This window comes from Tursiops truncatus, chromosome 3 (assembly GCF_011762595.2).
Source record: "Tursiops truncatus isolate mTurTru1 chromosome 3, mTurTru1.mat.Y, whole genome shotgun sequence".
Classification (NCBI taxonomy): Eukaryota; Metazoa; Chordata; class Mammalia; order Artiodactyla; family Delphinidae; genus Tursiops; species Tursiops truncatus.
In genome coordinates, this window is record NC_047036.1 from 115,087,541 (window position 1) to 115,106,153 (window position 18,613).

Sequence of the window (18,613 nt, forward strand, 5' to 3'; positions counted from 1 at the left end):
TGAGCTCCTTGAAACCAGGAAGTGTGCTAGATTCCCCTCTGTATTCCTGAACCTAGCATAGTGCCTTATACATAGTAAGCCCCCAGCTAGTGTGCTTAGATGTGAATTGGAAACTAAGAGTTGTAAATCTCAGTAGGATCACAGCTAGAAATTACTAACTGTAGATAACTCACGCCCCCTTAAATCTGTACGCTCTTTTCCGAGTGAGGATGAGACCAACTTCCTGGCTCTGAAGTAAGATTGGTTTTTACTGAAATCCATTAAAAGAACTTAAAAACAAGGTAGTAGAATTTTACCTAGTCAGTTTTTCAAAACAGGGGGTTTGTGTTTGTTTTTATATTATAGTGTGGGATTTTTCCAAATGTGACCTCAAGATGGCTTTTTATCTCTTTTTCCAGATCTTTGTAGAATTTGATGGCTGTAGCTGGAAGCAACACTCCTGGGTTAAAGTTCATGCTGAAGAAGTTATTGTACTTTTGCTGGAAGGGTCTCTAGTATGGGCACCCCGGAAGGACCCAGTCCTTGTCCAGGGCACTCGAGTCTCAATTGCACAATGGCCAGCCCTGGTGAGTGACTTTTATTAGCTAGGAACATATTTGGGCTTTATTCCTATTCTATATGGTATTTACCCAATAGCTGAACTCTTTAGAATTCCCAAAACTCCCAGGGCTTTGTCCTTAACACACTTTGATTCTGAAGTTACCAGAGCAAAAACTGGGAGAGATCTTTTCTCCTGTGTCTTCCCATACTTTTTGTATTAGATAATATTTGATACTTTGTTTCTAAATAATTTTTTACCTTTTCTTTTCTCATAGTTATGTAATGAAACAATGTTTGTAATCCTTAAAGTCTTTTTTTTCCATAGAAACTATTTTATTTTTTTCCAGCTTTTTTGAGATAGAATTGACATATATAACATTTTGTAAGTTTGTGTACAATGTGATGATTTTTTATATATAGTGAAATGATTGTCACAATAAAGTTAATTAACACATCCATTGTCTCACATAGGTTTTTGTGTATGTGGTAAGAACTTTTTTTTTTTAACTTTGCAGAACACTTTAATAATCTCAATAAGGTATAATAATCTCACTGTTTTATAGAGTACTTTCCTACATATTATCTAATTTGCTTCTCACAACACATATGTGGTAAGAACTTTTAAGATTTGCTCTCTTAGCAACTTCCAAGTATACAGTACAGCATTATTAACTATAGTCACCATGCTATACGTTAGCTCCCCACAGCTTACTCATCTTATTATTGCAGTTTATATCCTTTGACTACCTTCATCCATTTCCCCCACTTCCCCCACCCCTGGCAACCACCAGTATATTCTCTATGTCTGATTTCAGTTGTTTTGGATTCCACATGTAATTGAAATCAGACCATATTTGTCTTTCTCTGACTTATTTCACTTAGCATAATGCCCTGGAGATTCAGCTGTTGTTGTAAATAGCAGGATTTCCTCCTTTTTTGTGGCTCAGTAATATTTCATTGTGTATAATATTCGTGTGTGTGTGTGTGTGTGTGTGTGTGTACACCACATTTTCTTTATCCATTCATCCATCACTGGACACTTAGGTTGTTTCCATGTCATCGCTATTGTAAATACTGCTGCAGTGAACATGGGGTTGCAGATATCTCTTCAAGATATGATTTCATTTCCTTTGGATAAATACCCAGAAGCAGGGTTGTTGAATCATATGGTAGTTCTATTTTTAATTTGGGGGGGAACCTCCATACTGTTTTCCATAGTAGCTGCACCAATTTACATTCCTACTGATGGTGCACAGGAGTTCCCCCTCTCTACATCCTTGCCAGCACTTGTCATCTTTGTCTTTGATAATAGCCATTCTAATAGGTGTGAGGTGATTACTCATTGTGGTTTTGATTTGCATTTCCCTGATGATTAGTGCAGTTGAGCCCCTTTTCATGTACCTGTTGGCCATTCATCTATGTTTGGAAAAATGTCTATTCAGGTGATTTGCCCATTTTTAAATCAGATTATTTGTGGGGGGGGTTGTTTTGTTTTTAGCATTTTAAATTAATACCCATTTATTAATTGGGTAAGTTAGAAGTACAGACACTTTGTGTCCTACTTCTTAGCTCAGAATCTTGCAAGGCAAAAATTGGTGTTTGCAATGCTATGTTCTCATCTATAGTAGGTAGTCCTCTTCTAACCTCCCATGTTTATGGCAGAATTCAGTTCCAGTCTCCTTGCTGGCTGTCAGCTGGGGATATTTGTGGGGAGTTTTGGCTCTTGAGTTGTATGAGGTTTTTTTTTTTTGTTTTTTTTTTTTTGAGGTTTTTTTTGATATATTTTGAATATTAACCTTTTATCAAATATATGATTTGCACATATTTTCTCCCATTCCTTATGTTGCATTTTCATTTTGTTGATCATTTTTTTGCCTTGTAGAAACTTTTAAGTTTGAGGTAGTCCCACTTGTTTATTTTTGCTTTTGTTGGTTATGTAGCATGGCTTGTGGGATCTTAGTTCCCCGACCAGGGATTGAACCTAGGCCCACAGCAAAGAAAGTATGGAGTCTTAACCACTGGACCACCAGGGAATTCCCTAAAGTTTTTTGTTGTTGTTTTTTTTAATTATTAAGTTTTGTTTTCTGAAGTCAGACAAAATAGTGCTGTAAAATTTAATTCTGAGAGTATCCATTTGTTTCTATCTGTTCTTTTAGCAAAGTGTAGGCATAAATAGATTTTTTAAAAAAATCTAATTCTCCTGTTATTAACCAAATTAAATAATATTCAAAACAAAACTTCTTAACCTATTGATTATACATATCATCACTTACTGAACTGTCTTTTTTCATTTGTTTTTAAGACCACTTTCTAGTTGAACTTTTAGAAGAAGCTCAAATGGATCTGGGTCCCTGGGTGACTTTAGTAGGCAGTTTATTTACGAAACAGTAATGTGAATTTGCCCATGCATATTTATACCACTGATCATTTTAGAAATCTCATTAAGGTTTCAGAAGTTCCAGAGATGATAATGGTGTGACTCTTCATTCTGGAAACTTACTGTAATTTAGCCCTCTTGGAGCCTGACAAGATTAGTCAGATCGCTAGAGAGAATGAGGAATTTCCCGTTCTTCTTGTCCTTTTTAGCTGTAAATAAGAGTATTGAACTGACTTTATGCTCTGGTTGGCTTCATATGATTATTTGAGGGGCAGATGCTAGGTTGGGAATGTCTCTGAGGACTTATGCTTTAGCTTATCTATATTTACTGGGGTGAAAGATACATTAATAATGGATATTTTCTCTGCAGTTAGATATTCAGTTGAATTGTTATTTATTTCCTTTTCCAAGTTCTAATCAATTTCTTGTCATTGTACTTCACAGACTTTCACTCCCCTAGTAGATAAACTCGGTTTGGGTTCTGTGGTTCCAGTTGAATACCTTCTGGATCGAGAGCTTCGTTTCCTGTCAGATGCTAATGGGTTGCATTTGTTCCAGGTACTTAACACTTGGTCTAGTCCTAAACTTATTTCTCTCCTTGCTAATTTCTCTGTTGATTATAAATAGGGTGCTTACCCTCCTTTTTTATTTCAGATAATATTTTTAATATCGTTATAAAATTACAGAGAATGGTGGGAATCTTAGATTAAAATTTTAATATTATTTCTCAACAGTCTCAACCAAGGTTTCTCAGCCTCAACGATATTGACATTTTTGGTCAGTATTCTTTTTCATAGGGGGCTATCCTGTGTATTGTTTGATGTCTAACAGCATCCCTGGCCTCTACCTACTAGATGCCAGCACTGAGTTGTGATAGGCAGAAATGTTTCCCAACACTGCCAGTTGTTCCAGAGGGGGCAAAATCAGCCCAGATGAGAACAATGGAGTAAAACAATTCCATGGATGCCACAGTTGATGGTGTATGCTTTCAAAGAGATGGAATAATAGAAAAAGCAACATTTTAGGGAGGATAAAACATCAGTTTAATCTTGGAAAGGCTGGGTTGAGGGGCCCACAGAACACCCCATGATTATCTCAGAGGTCAAATGTATTGGTCTGGCTATCATCAGTCTGCACAGGTGGCAGTATAAGTCAATTAATTATATTGTCCCCTTTTCTTTTAACATTGAATCAAGTTCTTCCTCCCAGTAATTCCATGTACCTTTTAAAGTTTCTTTGCTCTCTTGAAAAGTATATTTGGTAGCTGAGGCTTCTTTCCTCCTCTACACACCCCCACCCAACCCTGAAACCACTTAAGACCACAACTCTAAGGGTTTCCTCAGAAGAGATGGCTTCCCAGAGGTGGCTGCTTCTATAACTTGAGTCTAAGAGGTCCTATACTTAGGTCTGTGGCAGGGAAGCTGGGAATTTGGGCTGGTTCCAAGCAACATTAAATATTGAAGAGCTTAGGTATATTTTTAGTTACAAAAAAAGGGATAAGTTAGTAGTTTAAACAAACTAGTGTCTGAGTTAGCGTTTCAGAATTTATGGAGGACAATATTTATTTCTCACTTGTAAGGGTTACTGTCTGAAGGTTAAAAATTAGGAGACTTCCGGGCTTCCCTGGTGGCGCAGTGGTTGAGAGTCCGCCTGCCAATGCAGGGGACACGGGTCGTGCCCCGGTCCGGGAGGATTCCACATGCCGCGGAGAGGCTAGGCCTGTGAGCCATGGCCACTGAGCCTGCATGTCCGGAGCCTGTGCTCCACAGTGGGAGAGGCCACAACAGTGAGAGGCCCGCATACCGCAAAAAAAAAAAAAAAAAAATTAGGAGACTTCCAAGAGTTTTGCTGTCTTATTGAGGCAGCCAAGAGCAGTATTTCCTGAACTGTGTTCTGTGTAATATTAATGATTTTTTTGTTGTTGATATGTCTTCCTCCCTCATTAGGCCTCACACCCTCTCATCAATCTTGCTTTATTCATCTCGTAATCCTAGTGCTTATATGAATAGGCACTCAGTGAATGTCGGATAAGTATCAAAATAAACAAAAAGATTTACATGGAATAAAATGTTTTGTGGTCAAATAAGTTTAGAAACGCTGACCTAAACATGTTTTTTTCCTACATGTCTTCTCAGAGCCTTTAATATACTGTCGTATGTAGAAAGATATAGTATGCAGTTGACCCTTGAACAACACGGATTTGAACTACACGGGTCCACTTATATGTGGATTTTTTTCAGTAAATACAGTACCTATAAATTAATACGAATTTTTTTCACATTATCTTTTCATTTTTGATATCTAGTGTTACTAATACTTATAACATCTAGTGTTTTGTATTATATGAGGCAGTCTTGATGTAGTGTACTGACAGATGATTCATCTTGTAAACAGACATCATAAACTTAGGGTATCAATAAATACAGGACTTCCCTGGTGGCGCAGTGGTTAAGAATCCACCTGCCAGTGCAGGGGACGCGGGTTCAATCCCTGATCCGGGAAGATCCCACATGCCGCAGAGCATCTAAGCTCATGTGCCACAAGTACTGAGCCTGCGCTCTAGAGCCTACGAGCCACAACTACTGAAGCCTGCGCGCCTTGAGCCGGTGCTCTGCAACAAGAGAAGCCACTGCAATGAGAAGCCCGCACACAGCAACGAAGAGTAGCCCCGCTCGCCACAACTAGAGAAATCCCGCGTGCAGCAACGAAGACCCAATGCAGCCAAAAATAAATAAATAAATAAATTTATTAAAAAAGAAAAGAAAACACAAAGGCAAACCACAAACTGGTAGAACCAATAAACGTCGGGAAAATATTTTTTTTTTAAAAAGTTATATGCAGATTTTTGACTGCATGGGGTGGGGAAGCAGTTGGTGTCCCTAACCCCCCCCCCCCACCTTGTTCAATGGGGGTATAATATTTCCTAAACCTAAATGATCCTAGCATCCTTAACTTTTTTGGGGGGGCCCACACCACTTGGCTTGTGGGACTTTTGTTCCCTACCTGGGGATCAAACCTGGGCCCTTAGCAGTGAGAGCTTGGAGTCCTAACCACTGGACCACTAGGGAATTCCCCTAGCATCCTTAACTTTTGTAGAGCATCTTGTGAGACTAGGTTTCTATGGAACATTCTCTGGCAAATGCTGATGTAGAGCTCCTCAGGGGTATAATTTTTCTCTTCTGGTTAGATATTATTGGTACTTACTTCAATATTCCGTTTTTTCTTCTTTTATCTTTATCAGATGGGAACAGATAGCCAAAACCAGATTCTTTTGGAACATGCTGCTCTGAGAGAAACAGTTAATGCTTTGATCAGTGACCAAAAGCTGCAAGAGATATTTAGCCGAGGTAAGAACAGGTGGTCCTCTGTCCCTGAATTCTGAATCAGGTGTATGGTCAGTGTTGAAAGTGATAGAATGGGGGGGACACCATGCAACTCTCAACATTTGTGCTTGTCTTCTTTTTGTGGGTGGTGTCAAGAGTAACTCCAGTTAGCTAGATCTCTAGAATAGATTGGAAAAACAAGATCTCACTCAGACCACTATTTCCTTTTGTATTACATTTCGTAATATGCAATTTTGTCTTTCTTTTTTTCATTTCTTAAATATTTATTAAGTACTAACCTCGTACTAGACACAGTGTTAAGGTACTGAGGATATAACCATGAACTGGAAAGTCTCTGCCCTTGTTGAGCATTACTGTCTATAAGGTATGCTCTAAAGACTGTTAACAACAACAAATAACAACTTAGAGTGTAAGGTATGTTCATAAAGGAAGGTGTCCACAGACTCATTCACATTAACAGCATGTAAATTTTTAAGAATGAAAACAAAAAAGAATTACTAGCTTTTATTAGCTTTTTCAGTTCACATACAGATTTTGCCCAAGATTCTACGCAAAAGGTAGACTGTTGCCTCATTTATCCTTCCCTTCGTGTTGTACATCTACTCTACGTCCTTTCTGACCCTCGTGATAATCATGCTTTTCAATGAAATAGGATCCTTGGTTCTCTTTTGTCAAACTAAATCTAAATAGGTAAAGGTAAGAAAACTTGCCTCTTTGGGAAAGGAAAGTATCAGGGTAAAATGATGTTTAATAATCAAGGAAAGGTATGGAAGAGGAAAGAATGTGAGGAAAAATAGCAGAGAGAAAAAAATCAAGTGGACAGAATGAGAGGTAGAGATGTTTATGAGTATGTATAGAAAATTTAAGCTTAATTGTAGCTCTGAAAGATAATAATTTAAAATAAGCAGTGATTTAGCTATCTAGTCTCAAATGTATAAGATATGTAGGAGAGAGAAACTGTCCTTCTTGGAGGGCCAGTTGAAATTGCAGGGTAACATTACCTGCTGCTAAAGTAATATCTTTGAAACTCTGTGTTCCTAGGAAGACAGGTGCTATATTTGTTCAGACTATTATTAGTGCAGAGGCTGGAGACCTCATAAATTGAACTCTCCACCTACTGTAATGAAAGTCAGATAGCAAAGTGTAAATGGTTATATATCATTCCTATGGTAACATAACAAAATAGTACATTCAACTTACTGGCCTCCCACTTTTTTAATGTATATGTCAGATAGATCTGAGTAGATTTTCACATTACCTATAGTTTTTGATTTGTAAGTTTCTTTTCTCTTCCCTGTATTACTTTCTAGAATTGGAAGATTGAGATAAGGTAGAATCGGAGGCCTGGGACATTCTAAGAAATCTCCAAATAAACAATTTACAAAAGTCTCTGGGAAAAACTATGTTTTGTTTTTAAATTGCTGTGTATGGTAAATCTGAAATTGCTCATTTATTCAACTCCATACAAGAAGATTAAAAGTGCCAAGTATTTACACTATATAATTTTCTTTCTGTTTTTAGAAACAATCATGAAATACAGCTTAGCCAAAAATACTCAATACTGACTAATCTCTCCTTTAGGTCCCTACAGCGTTCAAGGTCACAGGGTCAAAGTATACCAGCCAGAGGGAGAAGAAAGTTGGCTCTGTGGTGTTGTAAGCCATCAAGACTCCATCACCCGTCTTATGGAGGTGTCTGTAACTGAGGTGAGGCTCTGTGTTATTTTGTCTGAGGTCCATCCATCCCCTTACCCAGGGTGGTGTAGGAAAAGGGAGCACTTCATTACATGTAAGAAGACTTGGGTTCCATCTCTGGCTTTGTCACTGTTTTTTTTTTTTTAATTTATTTTTGGCTGCGTTGGGTCTTCGTTGCTGCGCATGGGCTTTCTCTAGTTGCAGTGAGCGGGGGCTACTCTTCGTTGCAGTATGTGAGCTTCTCGTTGCCGTGGCTTCTCTCGTTGCGGGGCACGGGCTGTAGGCGTGCAGGCTTCAGTAGTCGTGGCACTCAGGCTCAGTAGTTGTGGATCGCGGGATCTAGAGCGCAGACTCAGTAGCTGTGGCACACGGGCTTACTGGCTCTGTGGCACGTGGGATCTTCCCGGACCAGGGATTGAACGTGTGTCCCCTGCATTGGCAGGCGGATTCTTAACCACTGTGCCACCAGGGAAGTCCCCCCTGGTTTTATCACTTATTGATTCTATCACCTTGAGAAAGACTGTTCAACTTTCTTAACCTCAGTGTTCTCATTTGTAAATTAGAGTTAATTAGGTAACCACCCCCTGACCTCACAGCATATTTTTTGGGAACTAAGATAATGTATTTGAAAGTGCTTTGAATTCTATGAAAGGGTATACAAATGTGAAGTGGTATTATCATTATTTTATCATATTCAGAAGGCTTAGTATTTAAAAATCTAATCAGTTAGCATTTGCTTCTATAATACTTATGCCACTCCCCCTTAGATACTGAAAAATGAATTGTTTCTAAAGCAATAAATAGAAAAAAACATAACATCTAGAGCTACCTGGAGAATTGTCTCTCAAAACAACAAGAATATTTGGGGACTTCCCTGATGGTGCAGTGGTTAAGACTGCTTCCACTGCAGGGGGTGCAGGTTTGATCCCCGGTTGGGGAACTGAGATCCCACGTGCTGTACAGTGCAGCCAAAAACAAAAACAATAGCAGAGTATTTTGAGGCAAACACGTATGTATTTATGATATCTTTGAATTGGTTTCAGACTTGCCCTCAGCAGTCACATGTAATGTAAACATAAATGATTTTAGTTATTTCTTTATTGAATTTTATTTATTAAATTATTCAATCCTCATTTACAAATTTCAAATGATACACATATATATAAAATAGATATTGAAAGCCATCCCTTCCCCTAGGCAAATGTTACTCTCCACAGTGGTAATCACCATTAACAGTTTGGTGTATATTCCATATGCTTCCAAATATCTTGTGTGTGTGTGTGTGTGTGTGTGTGTGTGTGTATGATATTTATATATTGTCCATTTAGGAGATAGCTATATAAATCATACTTTTTTAACAAATGGGATCATATGATACATATAGTTCTTTGATTTACCTTTTTTACTTAATTTTAGATTGTCAGCATCTTTGTGTGTAAATATATATAGAAATCTATCAATACTTTGTCCTTTTAAAATAGATGCATACTATTCACTGAATGGATGTATCATAACTAATTTAATTTAAAATTGATGGACGTTTAAATAATTTGTATTATTTTCACTAATACGAATAATGCTGCAGTGAATATCCTTGGGCATATATCATTGTATACTGTTTCACATTATTTATTGGAACAAATTCCTAAGTGTGTAATTGCTAGGTCAAAGAATATGCACATTAAATCTGACGATGTCTGTCAAATTGGCCCCTCCCAAAACCTTTTGTTTTTTAATAGTAGAGTGGTGCTTTTAATGATTACTGGTTCTGAAGGTTTTTTGTTTTTTTAATTTCAGAATAGGAAGGTTTTAGAGTTGCAGAATTTGAAATTCATATCCCTAAAAGGGGCACTTGGGCATTGAATGAAATTTTTTTATTCATTCGTTTAACAAATATTTGAGTGATTACCATATTCTAGACCTTGTTTCAGATGTTGTTATTCTGGCAGTGAATGACATAGTAGAGATCCCTGTTCATGGAGCTTTCATTCTAGCAGGGGAGTAGAAACAAATAGAGATAATTACATAGATTAGAAAAATACATAATTATGTCTTTGGTGGACAAGGCATTAAATCTTTTTCTTCCTTTTTTCATATTTTCTTCTATCCCGCTCCTACTGTAGAGTGGTGAGATCAAGTCCGTAGATCCCAGACTGATCCATGTGATGCTGATGGATAATTCAGCGCCTCAGAGCGAGGTACAGTAATGAACTGAGTCTCTGAGCAGACTCATGAGCTTGCGTTATCTTGTTACATAGACTTCCTTATGTGTGTGTTATCCACGGATACCCTTTGGGTTTCATCTCTGACCACTGTACATTTCTTGCTCTCTCCACGGTCTTGTCCAGTTGAGGGAGGATAATCTCAAGAAAGAGACCTAGTCTGAGCAAACCCTTTTCATCATGGCTATGTTGCCTAGCTGTTTTAAAATCCATGGCCTATTTTTTTCTTACATTTTTTCAGGACAGATATATTTGAAAGATACAGTAGACAAAGCTGTAATAAGCAGTAGAAATATTCATGACCTACCCAGTAATAAGAAATGGAGGAGAAGCTACATCCTCTTTTTCTTTCCATTAGGTGGTAGTGAGCTCCAAGGAAATCTGAAATTCCATATCCCAAGAAGAGTCAAATCAAACTGGTGTGTAGTTCAGTGCTCAGCACACAGTGGATTACTCCATAATTACTGTGAATCAGGCCAACTCTTGGTTCATTGAGAATTAACATAACCCATAAAAAGATACATTATATATCAGTGCCTGAACCAATCAAGGAATCCTGTATGAGTTTCCTTCAGTAGGACATTGACTTGGACAGCCTTCTGTCCATATATTCCTTATAGTCTTTTAGCACCTGCGTAGTATTGCTCTCTTGGCTACTCCTGCTGAGTATACAGTTCTTCCTCATCTTCTTTATCCAGTCATTTTTGGCTTGATAAAACAAGATTAGGGTAGGAAAAGAAGAATCAGGGTTACATTTAATAGTTCTTTACTACATATTATATTATTACAAATAGGATAAGTCTCTTGACTGTGTTTACGTGGCTGAAAAACACTTGTTATTTTGATGCCATATTGGGTCCCTCTTTTATTTCCTTCTTTATTTCATTCATTCTTTAAGCACCTATTATATGTCAGGTACTGTTTAGCTGCCCAGGTATAGCTAGAGAGTACTGGTCTCAGTGTCCTAGTCTTTCTACTCACATGTGAGTAGCTCACTGTAAGTAGGGCATACATGTAAATTGTTGATCAGGGAGATTGCTCTGAGCCAGGCTCTGTAAGTTGGCCAAATGAGTTAAAGGTGAGATCTGTGGTTTTCAGCAACAGATGTTGATTCTTCCCTTCTCAGCTTTGCCATGATGTGACTATCTTCTTAGCTAGCAAAGTACAATTATTGACAGTTCTGCCAAGTTTTGCAGTAACCCTTCTTAGAGATCCATGGTTACCTCATCTCCTTAAAAGAGTGAGCAAGAAAGAAAGGAGAGATTTCACTGATTGTACTTCCGTACTTCACAGCACTGAAAACTGGGTGATGATGGAGGTTGAAGAAAGGGTAAAAAGGTTTTAAAAGGATCACATGAAAGCAATTCTTTTTTTTTTTTTTGAAAGCAATTCTTAACAAACAGAAACAGTTCTTGAACGAAAGATTTAGAAACTTAGATTAATATTACCAAAGGCATGGGAGAAACAAATAAATCTTGAGCTTTGTTTAAGGTTTGTAGAAGGAAATTAAGGGAGAAAAGACAGAAATGAAGGCAGCAAAAAAAAAGAAGAAAAAAAAAACTAGAACTGGCAAGAAGAAATGTAAAATTTGAAAAAATTTCAGTTATAACAGCTATAATAATGATTACAACAAAGATAGATCTGCACAAAGAATCTATAAGTATTTAAAGGCAGTAAGACTAGAGTAATCAAGTTGGTAAATAATAATGGCCAAATAACTATGTCTCTAGCTTATTGCCACCCCAACGTGTTATCTGAATAAAACTGTCTGAAAGTTAGCTAAATGAAGCTAAAATGAAAACTTGCTTCATGATGGGATACCAATCTAAGACTGTTCCAGATATAAGTTGCTTGAGAGAATGTTAGCTCTGTCCCAAGCCCCTGTCCTCTTGTCCTTCTCAGGGAAAGAGTTTTTATTCAGAGATAGGAATTGCCCCCTTTTAATTCTGTGTCTTTTAAAGTTGTCTGACCTCTCAAATAAGGCACAAATAAGATTTCATGTGATAGGCTAAAATTACTGGAAGAGCTAAGAGATTTGGTTGTTTGGTTATGGTAGCCTGCCTTTTTAGCTTTTCCCTGTCTAATGCTTTGAAATAAGCTCTGGAGATTGTTTGTGTCTTTATAGTGTCCATAAGAGCAATTCAGACTTGTTTCTGTTGGGCTCACTTTTGCTCTGGTCACAGACTCATGGTTTTCCTATTGTTAAGTTGTCACCAGTTTTTAATGACTTCTGGATAGAAGAGATTTTATTTTTCAATAGTTGAAATGCCAGTTTCTGTCAAACAAGGAGATAAATATAAAAGTAAAGCAGATTTTGTTTTTCATCAAGAGGCAAATAAGTTCCCAGCCTAGCAGTCTATTTTGTAAAAGAAATTCCACAAATTTTTAAAATCCTAAAAAAAGTCCAGTTGAGGAAGTAGTGGATTTTATTTAAGGGAAGGTTTGCCAAGTGAGTTAACTTCTTAGTAACCATTATCTTGAATATGTGTGCATAAATTGAATCACAGGAAGATTGGAGCTTTTTAACAAAAGGGGATGTCTTAGAGCTGGCATTGGAATTTGGCAATCTGTACCTGCTTTGATTGTCTGCTTCTAGAGATGGGAAAGAGCTAATGGTTTATGGTTTTCACAGGATGGAAAGTCCCTTGTAATAAATCTTTTTTGAATTTTGTTTTGTAGGGGGGTACGTTAAAAGCAGTAAAATCTTCCAAAGGAAAGAAGAAGAGAGAGAGCATAGAGGGGAAAGATGGCCGGAGGAGGAAAAGTGCTTCGGACTCTGGGTGTGACCCTGCATCAAAGAAATTAAAAGGAGACAGGGGTGAAGTAGACAGTAATGGGAGCGATGGAGGTGAGGCAAGCCGAGGGCCCTGGAAAGGAGGGAATGCCAGTGGAGAGCCAGGGCTGGATCAGAGAGCCAAGCAGCCACCGACTACATTTGTCCCCCAGATTAACCGCAACATTCGCTTTGCCACTTACACCAAAGAAAACGGCAGGACTCTGGTGGTGCAGGATGAGCCCATAGGTGGGGACACACCTGTACCTTTCACTCCATATTCTACAGCCACAGGTCAGACACCTTTGGCCCCAGAGGTGGGTGGAGCCGAAAATAAAGAGGCAGGAAAAACACTGGAACAAGTTGGCCAGGGTATGGTGGCTTCAGCAGCTGTGGTCACTACCGCCAGCTCCACCCCAACCACGGTGAGGATCTCAGACACTGGCCTTGCAGCAGGGACTGGGCCGGAAAAACAGAAAGGCAGCTGGTCGCAGGCCCCAGGAGAGGTGAGTTGTTTCAGGGGCAGATTTGCAAGATTTGGGTTCACTCTTTCACCCTACTTTGTTCTTAACACATTAAAAAAGCATCTCAAATGCCACAGGGAAGGAGTATTTCTGAGATGTGCTTAAATTGTATTCTGTGGATAGTCCTTTACTGCTCGTTGGGCAAATGCATATATCTTTAAAACTTTATCAGCTCTTAAAAGTCACCTGAACAATTGGGCTGATCAAAAACTGATTATACAGCCCAATTTAATGAGTTGTTAAAATAGATCTAATGGGGAATCTTTTTAATTCAGTTATCTATTTAGTTCATGTAGTGGTTGAGCCTCAACCAGGCCTATGAGAGGCAAGGTTAATGAATTATAGTGTTGGCAACAGTGAACACTGTAATTAAGGCTATGTGAAAGCTACTATTACCCAAACCCCTGTTTTCAGTTCATCATTTTATATATTTTCCTTTGAGACTGGGCTGCTTTCTTTGATTTCATATGACCATGGAAGGTTGGTTTTTTCTTCCCCCTAAGTTAATCTTTTAAGTCTTACCTGGAAATTTTGATGGAATTATTTCATCATTTCATATATTTTCCTTTGAGGCTGGGCTGCTTTCTTTGATTTGATATGACCATGGAAGGTTGGGTGTTTTTTCCCCTAAATTAATCTTGTAAGCCTTACCTGGAAATTTTGATGGAATTAATCACAGTAGTATCTAGTTTACTATGTTCTTTATCTTACATGCATGTATTGTTGCTGAAAAGGAACTTTTGTTAAATACAAGTTAACATCACGTTGGCTCCCCAGTCAAATTTGAAAGAGTGTCAAAATCAGTTATAGTCTTTTGGTTCTTATTTTGGTCACCAAAGTATGATTTATGATGCTAGTCATATTTTTTTCAAACTGGCTGTTAATTCAAGCTGGAATATGAAATACAAATAAAATACTAATTTTTTTTAAAATTATGTATGGGAAACTACTGTGTGCTAAGTACTGTATATTATAAACAAAGAATTGAAATCCTGCTTGACGGAGCTCACATCCTAAAATGGAATCATTTTATAACAGTGTATAACAGTGCCATATAAAACATGGCATATACATTTCATCTGACTTCTTCCCCTCCCTAGCAAATGCAGTTTGTTAATCTCTAGTGTGCAGGGTTGGGGAGGGAGGTGAAGTGCCCAGGCAGAAGAGAAGGCCTGTAAATGCAAATTTCGCACTCTTCATGTTTTGTTCTCTGTTAGTTTGCCAGCATTCCAGCATTACCAGATCCCCAACTAGCTAGTTGATTAAAATCAAATCCATGTCAAAGGCAGAGTAGATGTAAATGAGGATTACAAAATAGACCAAATACTACACTCTGCAAGAAGAGATCCACTGAATGCTGTTGTTCTTGGAGTGGCAAAGCTGAATAAATGAAATGTGGATCAAAGGGCATTTTCCAAACAGGTTTGAGAAATTTCTGTGACTGTATCTGTAACTTTGCTAATGTGTTAGCCTAGGTATTCTCTTGGAATATGATTTAAAAGTACAGAAATGGGTATTTCCATCATGAAATGGGGACACAGCCCTCCAGGAAACTTCTTTCCCTAAAACGTGTGTTAAAATCAGTTTGTCATCACTTTCTTATAAGAAGAGGATTTGAAATTTAATCATTTGAAGAAAATGAAAGACCATCCAAATTATTTTTCATTCATGTGTGTATTTATTTTTAAAGAGTAACTTTAGTAGTGAAACCTGAGATCCTTATGCTTATTCCTTGCAGTCATGCAGGTGTCAAGGCTCCTGGCCAAATTCTGGCAGTGAAACAACAGCATAGCATCAGTGCTGTGTCTGTCTATTCTCTTTATTTGGAGGAGTTTAAGTCTGGTTGCCAGTTAGTGGGAAGGAAAAGAAGAATGAACTAAGTTTTTGACTGTTAAATGCACTGAAGCAGTCTCTGTAGCAGATGTCAGCTGGAGGCAAGCCACAGGTGGTCTGCCTGGTTCTCATGCCTCTTTGCCACCCCAAAGAAAGTCCTAATGTAGACTCCTCTTGCGTATTTAAAGGAAACCTTAAATATATTGAAACTCGCCCCACCTTTTTTATAAATTTATTTATTTTATTTTATTTTTGGCTGCGTTGGGTCTTCGTTGCTACTCTCTGGCTTTCTTTAGTTGTGGCGAGCAGGGGCTACTCTTTGTTGCGGTGCATGGGCTTCTCATGGCGGTGGCTTCTCTTGTTGCGGATCACGGGCTCTAGGCATGCAGGCTCAGTAGTTGTGGCGCGCAGGCTCAGTAGTTGTGGCACACAGGCTTAGTTGCTCTGCGGCATGTGGGATCTTCCTGGACCAGGACTCGAACCCGTGTCCCCTGCATTTGCAGGCGGATTCTTAACCACTGCGCCACCAGGGAAGCCCCCCGCCTTTTTTTAACAACACCCTTTCATTTATCTGGCATAAATTTTTTTAAATTATGGTAAAGTAACACATAACATAAAATTTACCACTCACACCATTTGAAGTATACAGTACTGTGGCATTATACATTCACACTGTTATGCAACCATCACCACTATCTAGTTAAAGAAATTTTCTTCTCCCCAAAAAGAAACTCCATATCCATTAAGCAGTCATGGAATAATTTTTATTTCCAAGTATTACATAAGTGCTCATACCTACCTGTGGATATTTCTCTGTATTACGCACATATATGGGTGTGTAATATACCATATGAAAGTGATTCTAACCCTTCTTTATGTATACATCCTTCTTTATTCAAATGCAGAAGTTAGCATTTTTAAGGTATCAAAAAAAAGAAAGTGTTTTTTCATTCTCCAATTTGTTATGCTGAATGCTTTTATTTGGTGGGTGTATCAGTGTCTACAGTTTTCCACTTTGGAGACTTGTTAGATCCTAATGATAACAGAAGGGTTCAGTAACTGGTGTGCCTTCTTTAATTTAGCACCTTTAGGTCTAACTTTAATTGAAACAGATACTTCAACTTTTAGGTTGACTTGGACCCATAAATAAAAATAAATGGCCAAATTCCAAAAGGGTCCATCTTGGTGAGTTTCAGACTAATAAAGAAAATACTTTTCCTTAGTGTACAGTGGGCTTGTCATAGGGCTGAAGTCGCTTTTGTAAGATGGGCAATTTGCAATGGCTTAAATAAACTGAAACTTTAACCATAGCCCCTAAGGTCTTTGAGATAGATGAATATTACAGGGTCACTAGTAATATTTCACTATATTTCAGAGTAAAAGCTGATGTCCATTGGGGAGCCCTTTTCTTCAGTTCCTGGTGGAGTCTTCATTTCTAAATAGATACTTAGAAGCCTACACAGCCTCCAAGTGCTCTGACAACCAGTTGGCTAACAACCAAGGGAATGGCAGGATATCATTCATCCTGCCATCTCTAGCTTACCTTGCTAAAGATCCCCCTGTGCTGTCTGTGGCAGTTTTCTTCCCTGGTGAAATATAGGTATAAGAACAGTTTTCCTGGAATTGTAGGAGAGAAAAGTTGATTGACCCACAGGAAATGTTGGCCTAGGTCCAAGAAGATATCTTAAGATTGTCAAGAGAAGCCAGCATCACTAACTCAGGCTATCTTCTCTCTTTTCAGAATTCAAGAAATTCTGTTCTGGCCTCTTCTGGATTTGGAGCATCTCTCCCGAGTTCATCACAAGCTTTGACTTTTGGAAGTGGAAGGAGCCAGTCCAATGGGGTTCTAGCTACAGAGAACAAACCTTTGGGCTTCTCTTTTGGCTGTAGCTCTGCACCAGAGTCTCAGAAAGACTCTGATCTCTCCAAAAACTTGTTTTTTCAATGCATGTCCCAAACTTTACCCACCAGTAACTACTTCACTACTGTTTCAGAGAGTTTGGCTGATGATTCCTCCAGTCGAGACTCATTCAAACAAAGCCTTGAGAGCCTATGTAAAGGAAGATCCGCTCTTGGAGCAGACAGTAAATCAGGCTCTAAGGCTGGAAGCTCTGTGGATCGGAAAGTGCCTGCAGAGTCCATGCCCACCCTCACGCCAGCCTTCCCACGGAGCCTCCTAAATGCCCGCACCCCAGACAGTCATGAAAATCTATTTTTACAGCCCCCTAAACTGTCCCGAGAAGAGCCTCCTAACCCTTTCTTGGCATTTGTGGAGAAAGTTGAACATAGCCCTTTCAGCAGCTTTGCATCTCAGGCATCAGGTAGCTCTTCCTCTGCTACCACTGTCACCTCCAAGGCAGCACCCAGCTGGCCCGAGTCTCACTCCTCTACAGATTCAGCATCTTTAGCAAAGAAGAAGACCCTTTTCATCACAACTGACTCCTCCAAACTGGTGTCTGGTGTTCTGGGCTCAGCTCTTACCACTGGGGGGCCAAGCCTCTCTGCCATGGGGAATGGCCGGTCCAGTTCACCCACCAGCAGCCTCACCCAGCCCATTGAGATGCCTACTCTATCCTCTAGCCCCACAGAGGAGAGACCAACTGTGGGGCCTGGGCAGCAGGACAATCCTCTCCTTAAAACCTTTAGTAACGTCTTTGGCAGACACTCAGGCAGCTTTCTGTCCTCCCCAGCAGATTTTTCACAGGAGAACAAAGCTCCTTTTGAAGCTGTGAAAAGGTTCTCACTGGATGAGCGAAGCTTGGCTTGCAGACAAGACTCGGACTCCAGTACCAATAGCGACCTGTCAGATTTGAGCGACTCTGAGGAGCAGCTGCAAGCCAAGACCGGCCTAAAGGGGATTCCGGAGCACCTGATGGGGAAGCTGGGCCCCAATGGGGAGCGCAGTGCTGAGCTGCTGCTGGGAAAAGGCAAAGGGAAGCAGGCCCCCAAAGGCCGGCCTCGGACTGCCCCCTTGAAAGGTGATCCTGCTGGGCTTATACGTGGGCTTGGCTCTGGCACTAGCTTTAAATGCTTGTTGTGCTCTTGGGCAGCAGAGGCCCTCTCTTTGATGGAAAGTTCTATAATCTCATAGAATTACATAGTCAAAAGGGCATAGTAGGGGCCCCTCATCAGACCTTCTGGTTCAGGGCAGGATTGATCTATACCAGTACTGTAAGAGGGGTATGTGTCCTGTGTAATGATAATCCCAAAAAGTCTTGATAGTCTGTTATTTTTGGTCAGGAACTCTTTTCTTGTGTATTTCTCTTGCCTTTGGCCCTTCCTCTTTTATTTACTTAGGCAAGTTAC

At 39.2% G+C, this 18,613-nt stretch overlaps 1 protein-coding gene across 4 annotated transcripts in view; it reads left to right on the forward strand.

Moving 5' to 3' along the window:
* The window catches only part of KDM3B (lysine demethylase 3B), a 59,128-nt gene that overhangs the window by 12,617 nt on the left and 27,898 nt on the right, over window positions 1-18,613 (forward strand). For 3 of the 4 annotated variants that reach the window (XM_073802575.1, XM_019924492.3, XM_019924491.3), the window contains exons 2-8: window positions 399-566; window positions 3,362-3,475; window positions 6,159-6,264; window positions 7,843-7,967; window positions 10,079-10,153; window positions 12,857-13,456; window positions 17,049-18,285. In XM_073802575.1, coding sequence (XP_073658676.1) covers window positions 399-566; window positions 3,362-3,475; window positions 6,159-6,264; window positions 7,843-7,967; window positions 10,079-10,153; window positions 12,857-13,456; window positions 17,049-18,285 — 2,425 coding nt within the window. The remainder of the gene's footprint in view (window positions 1-398; window positions 567-3,361; window positions 3,476-6,158; window positions 6,265-7,842; window positions 7,968-10,078; window positions 10,154-12,856; window positions 13,457-17,048; window positions 18,286-18,613) is intronic. The other variant, XM_019924493.3, reaches the window with a different exon arrangement.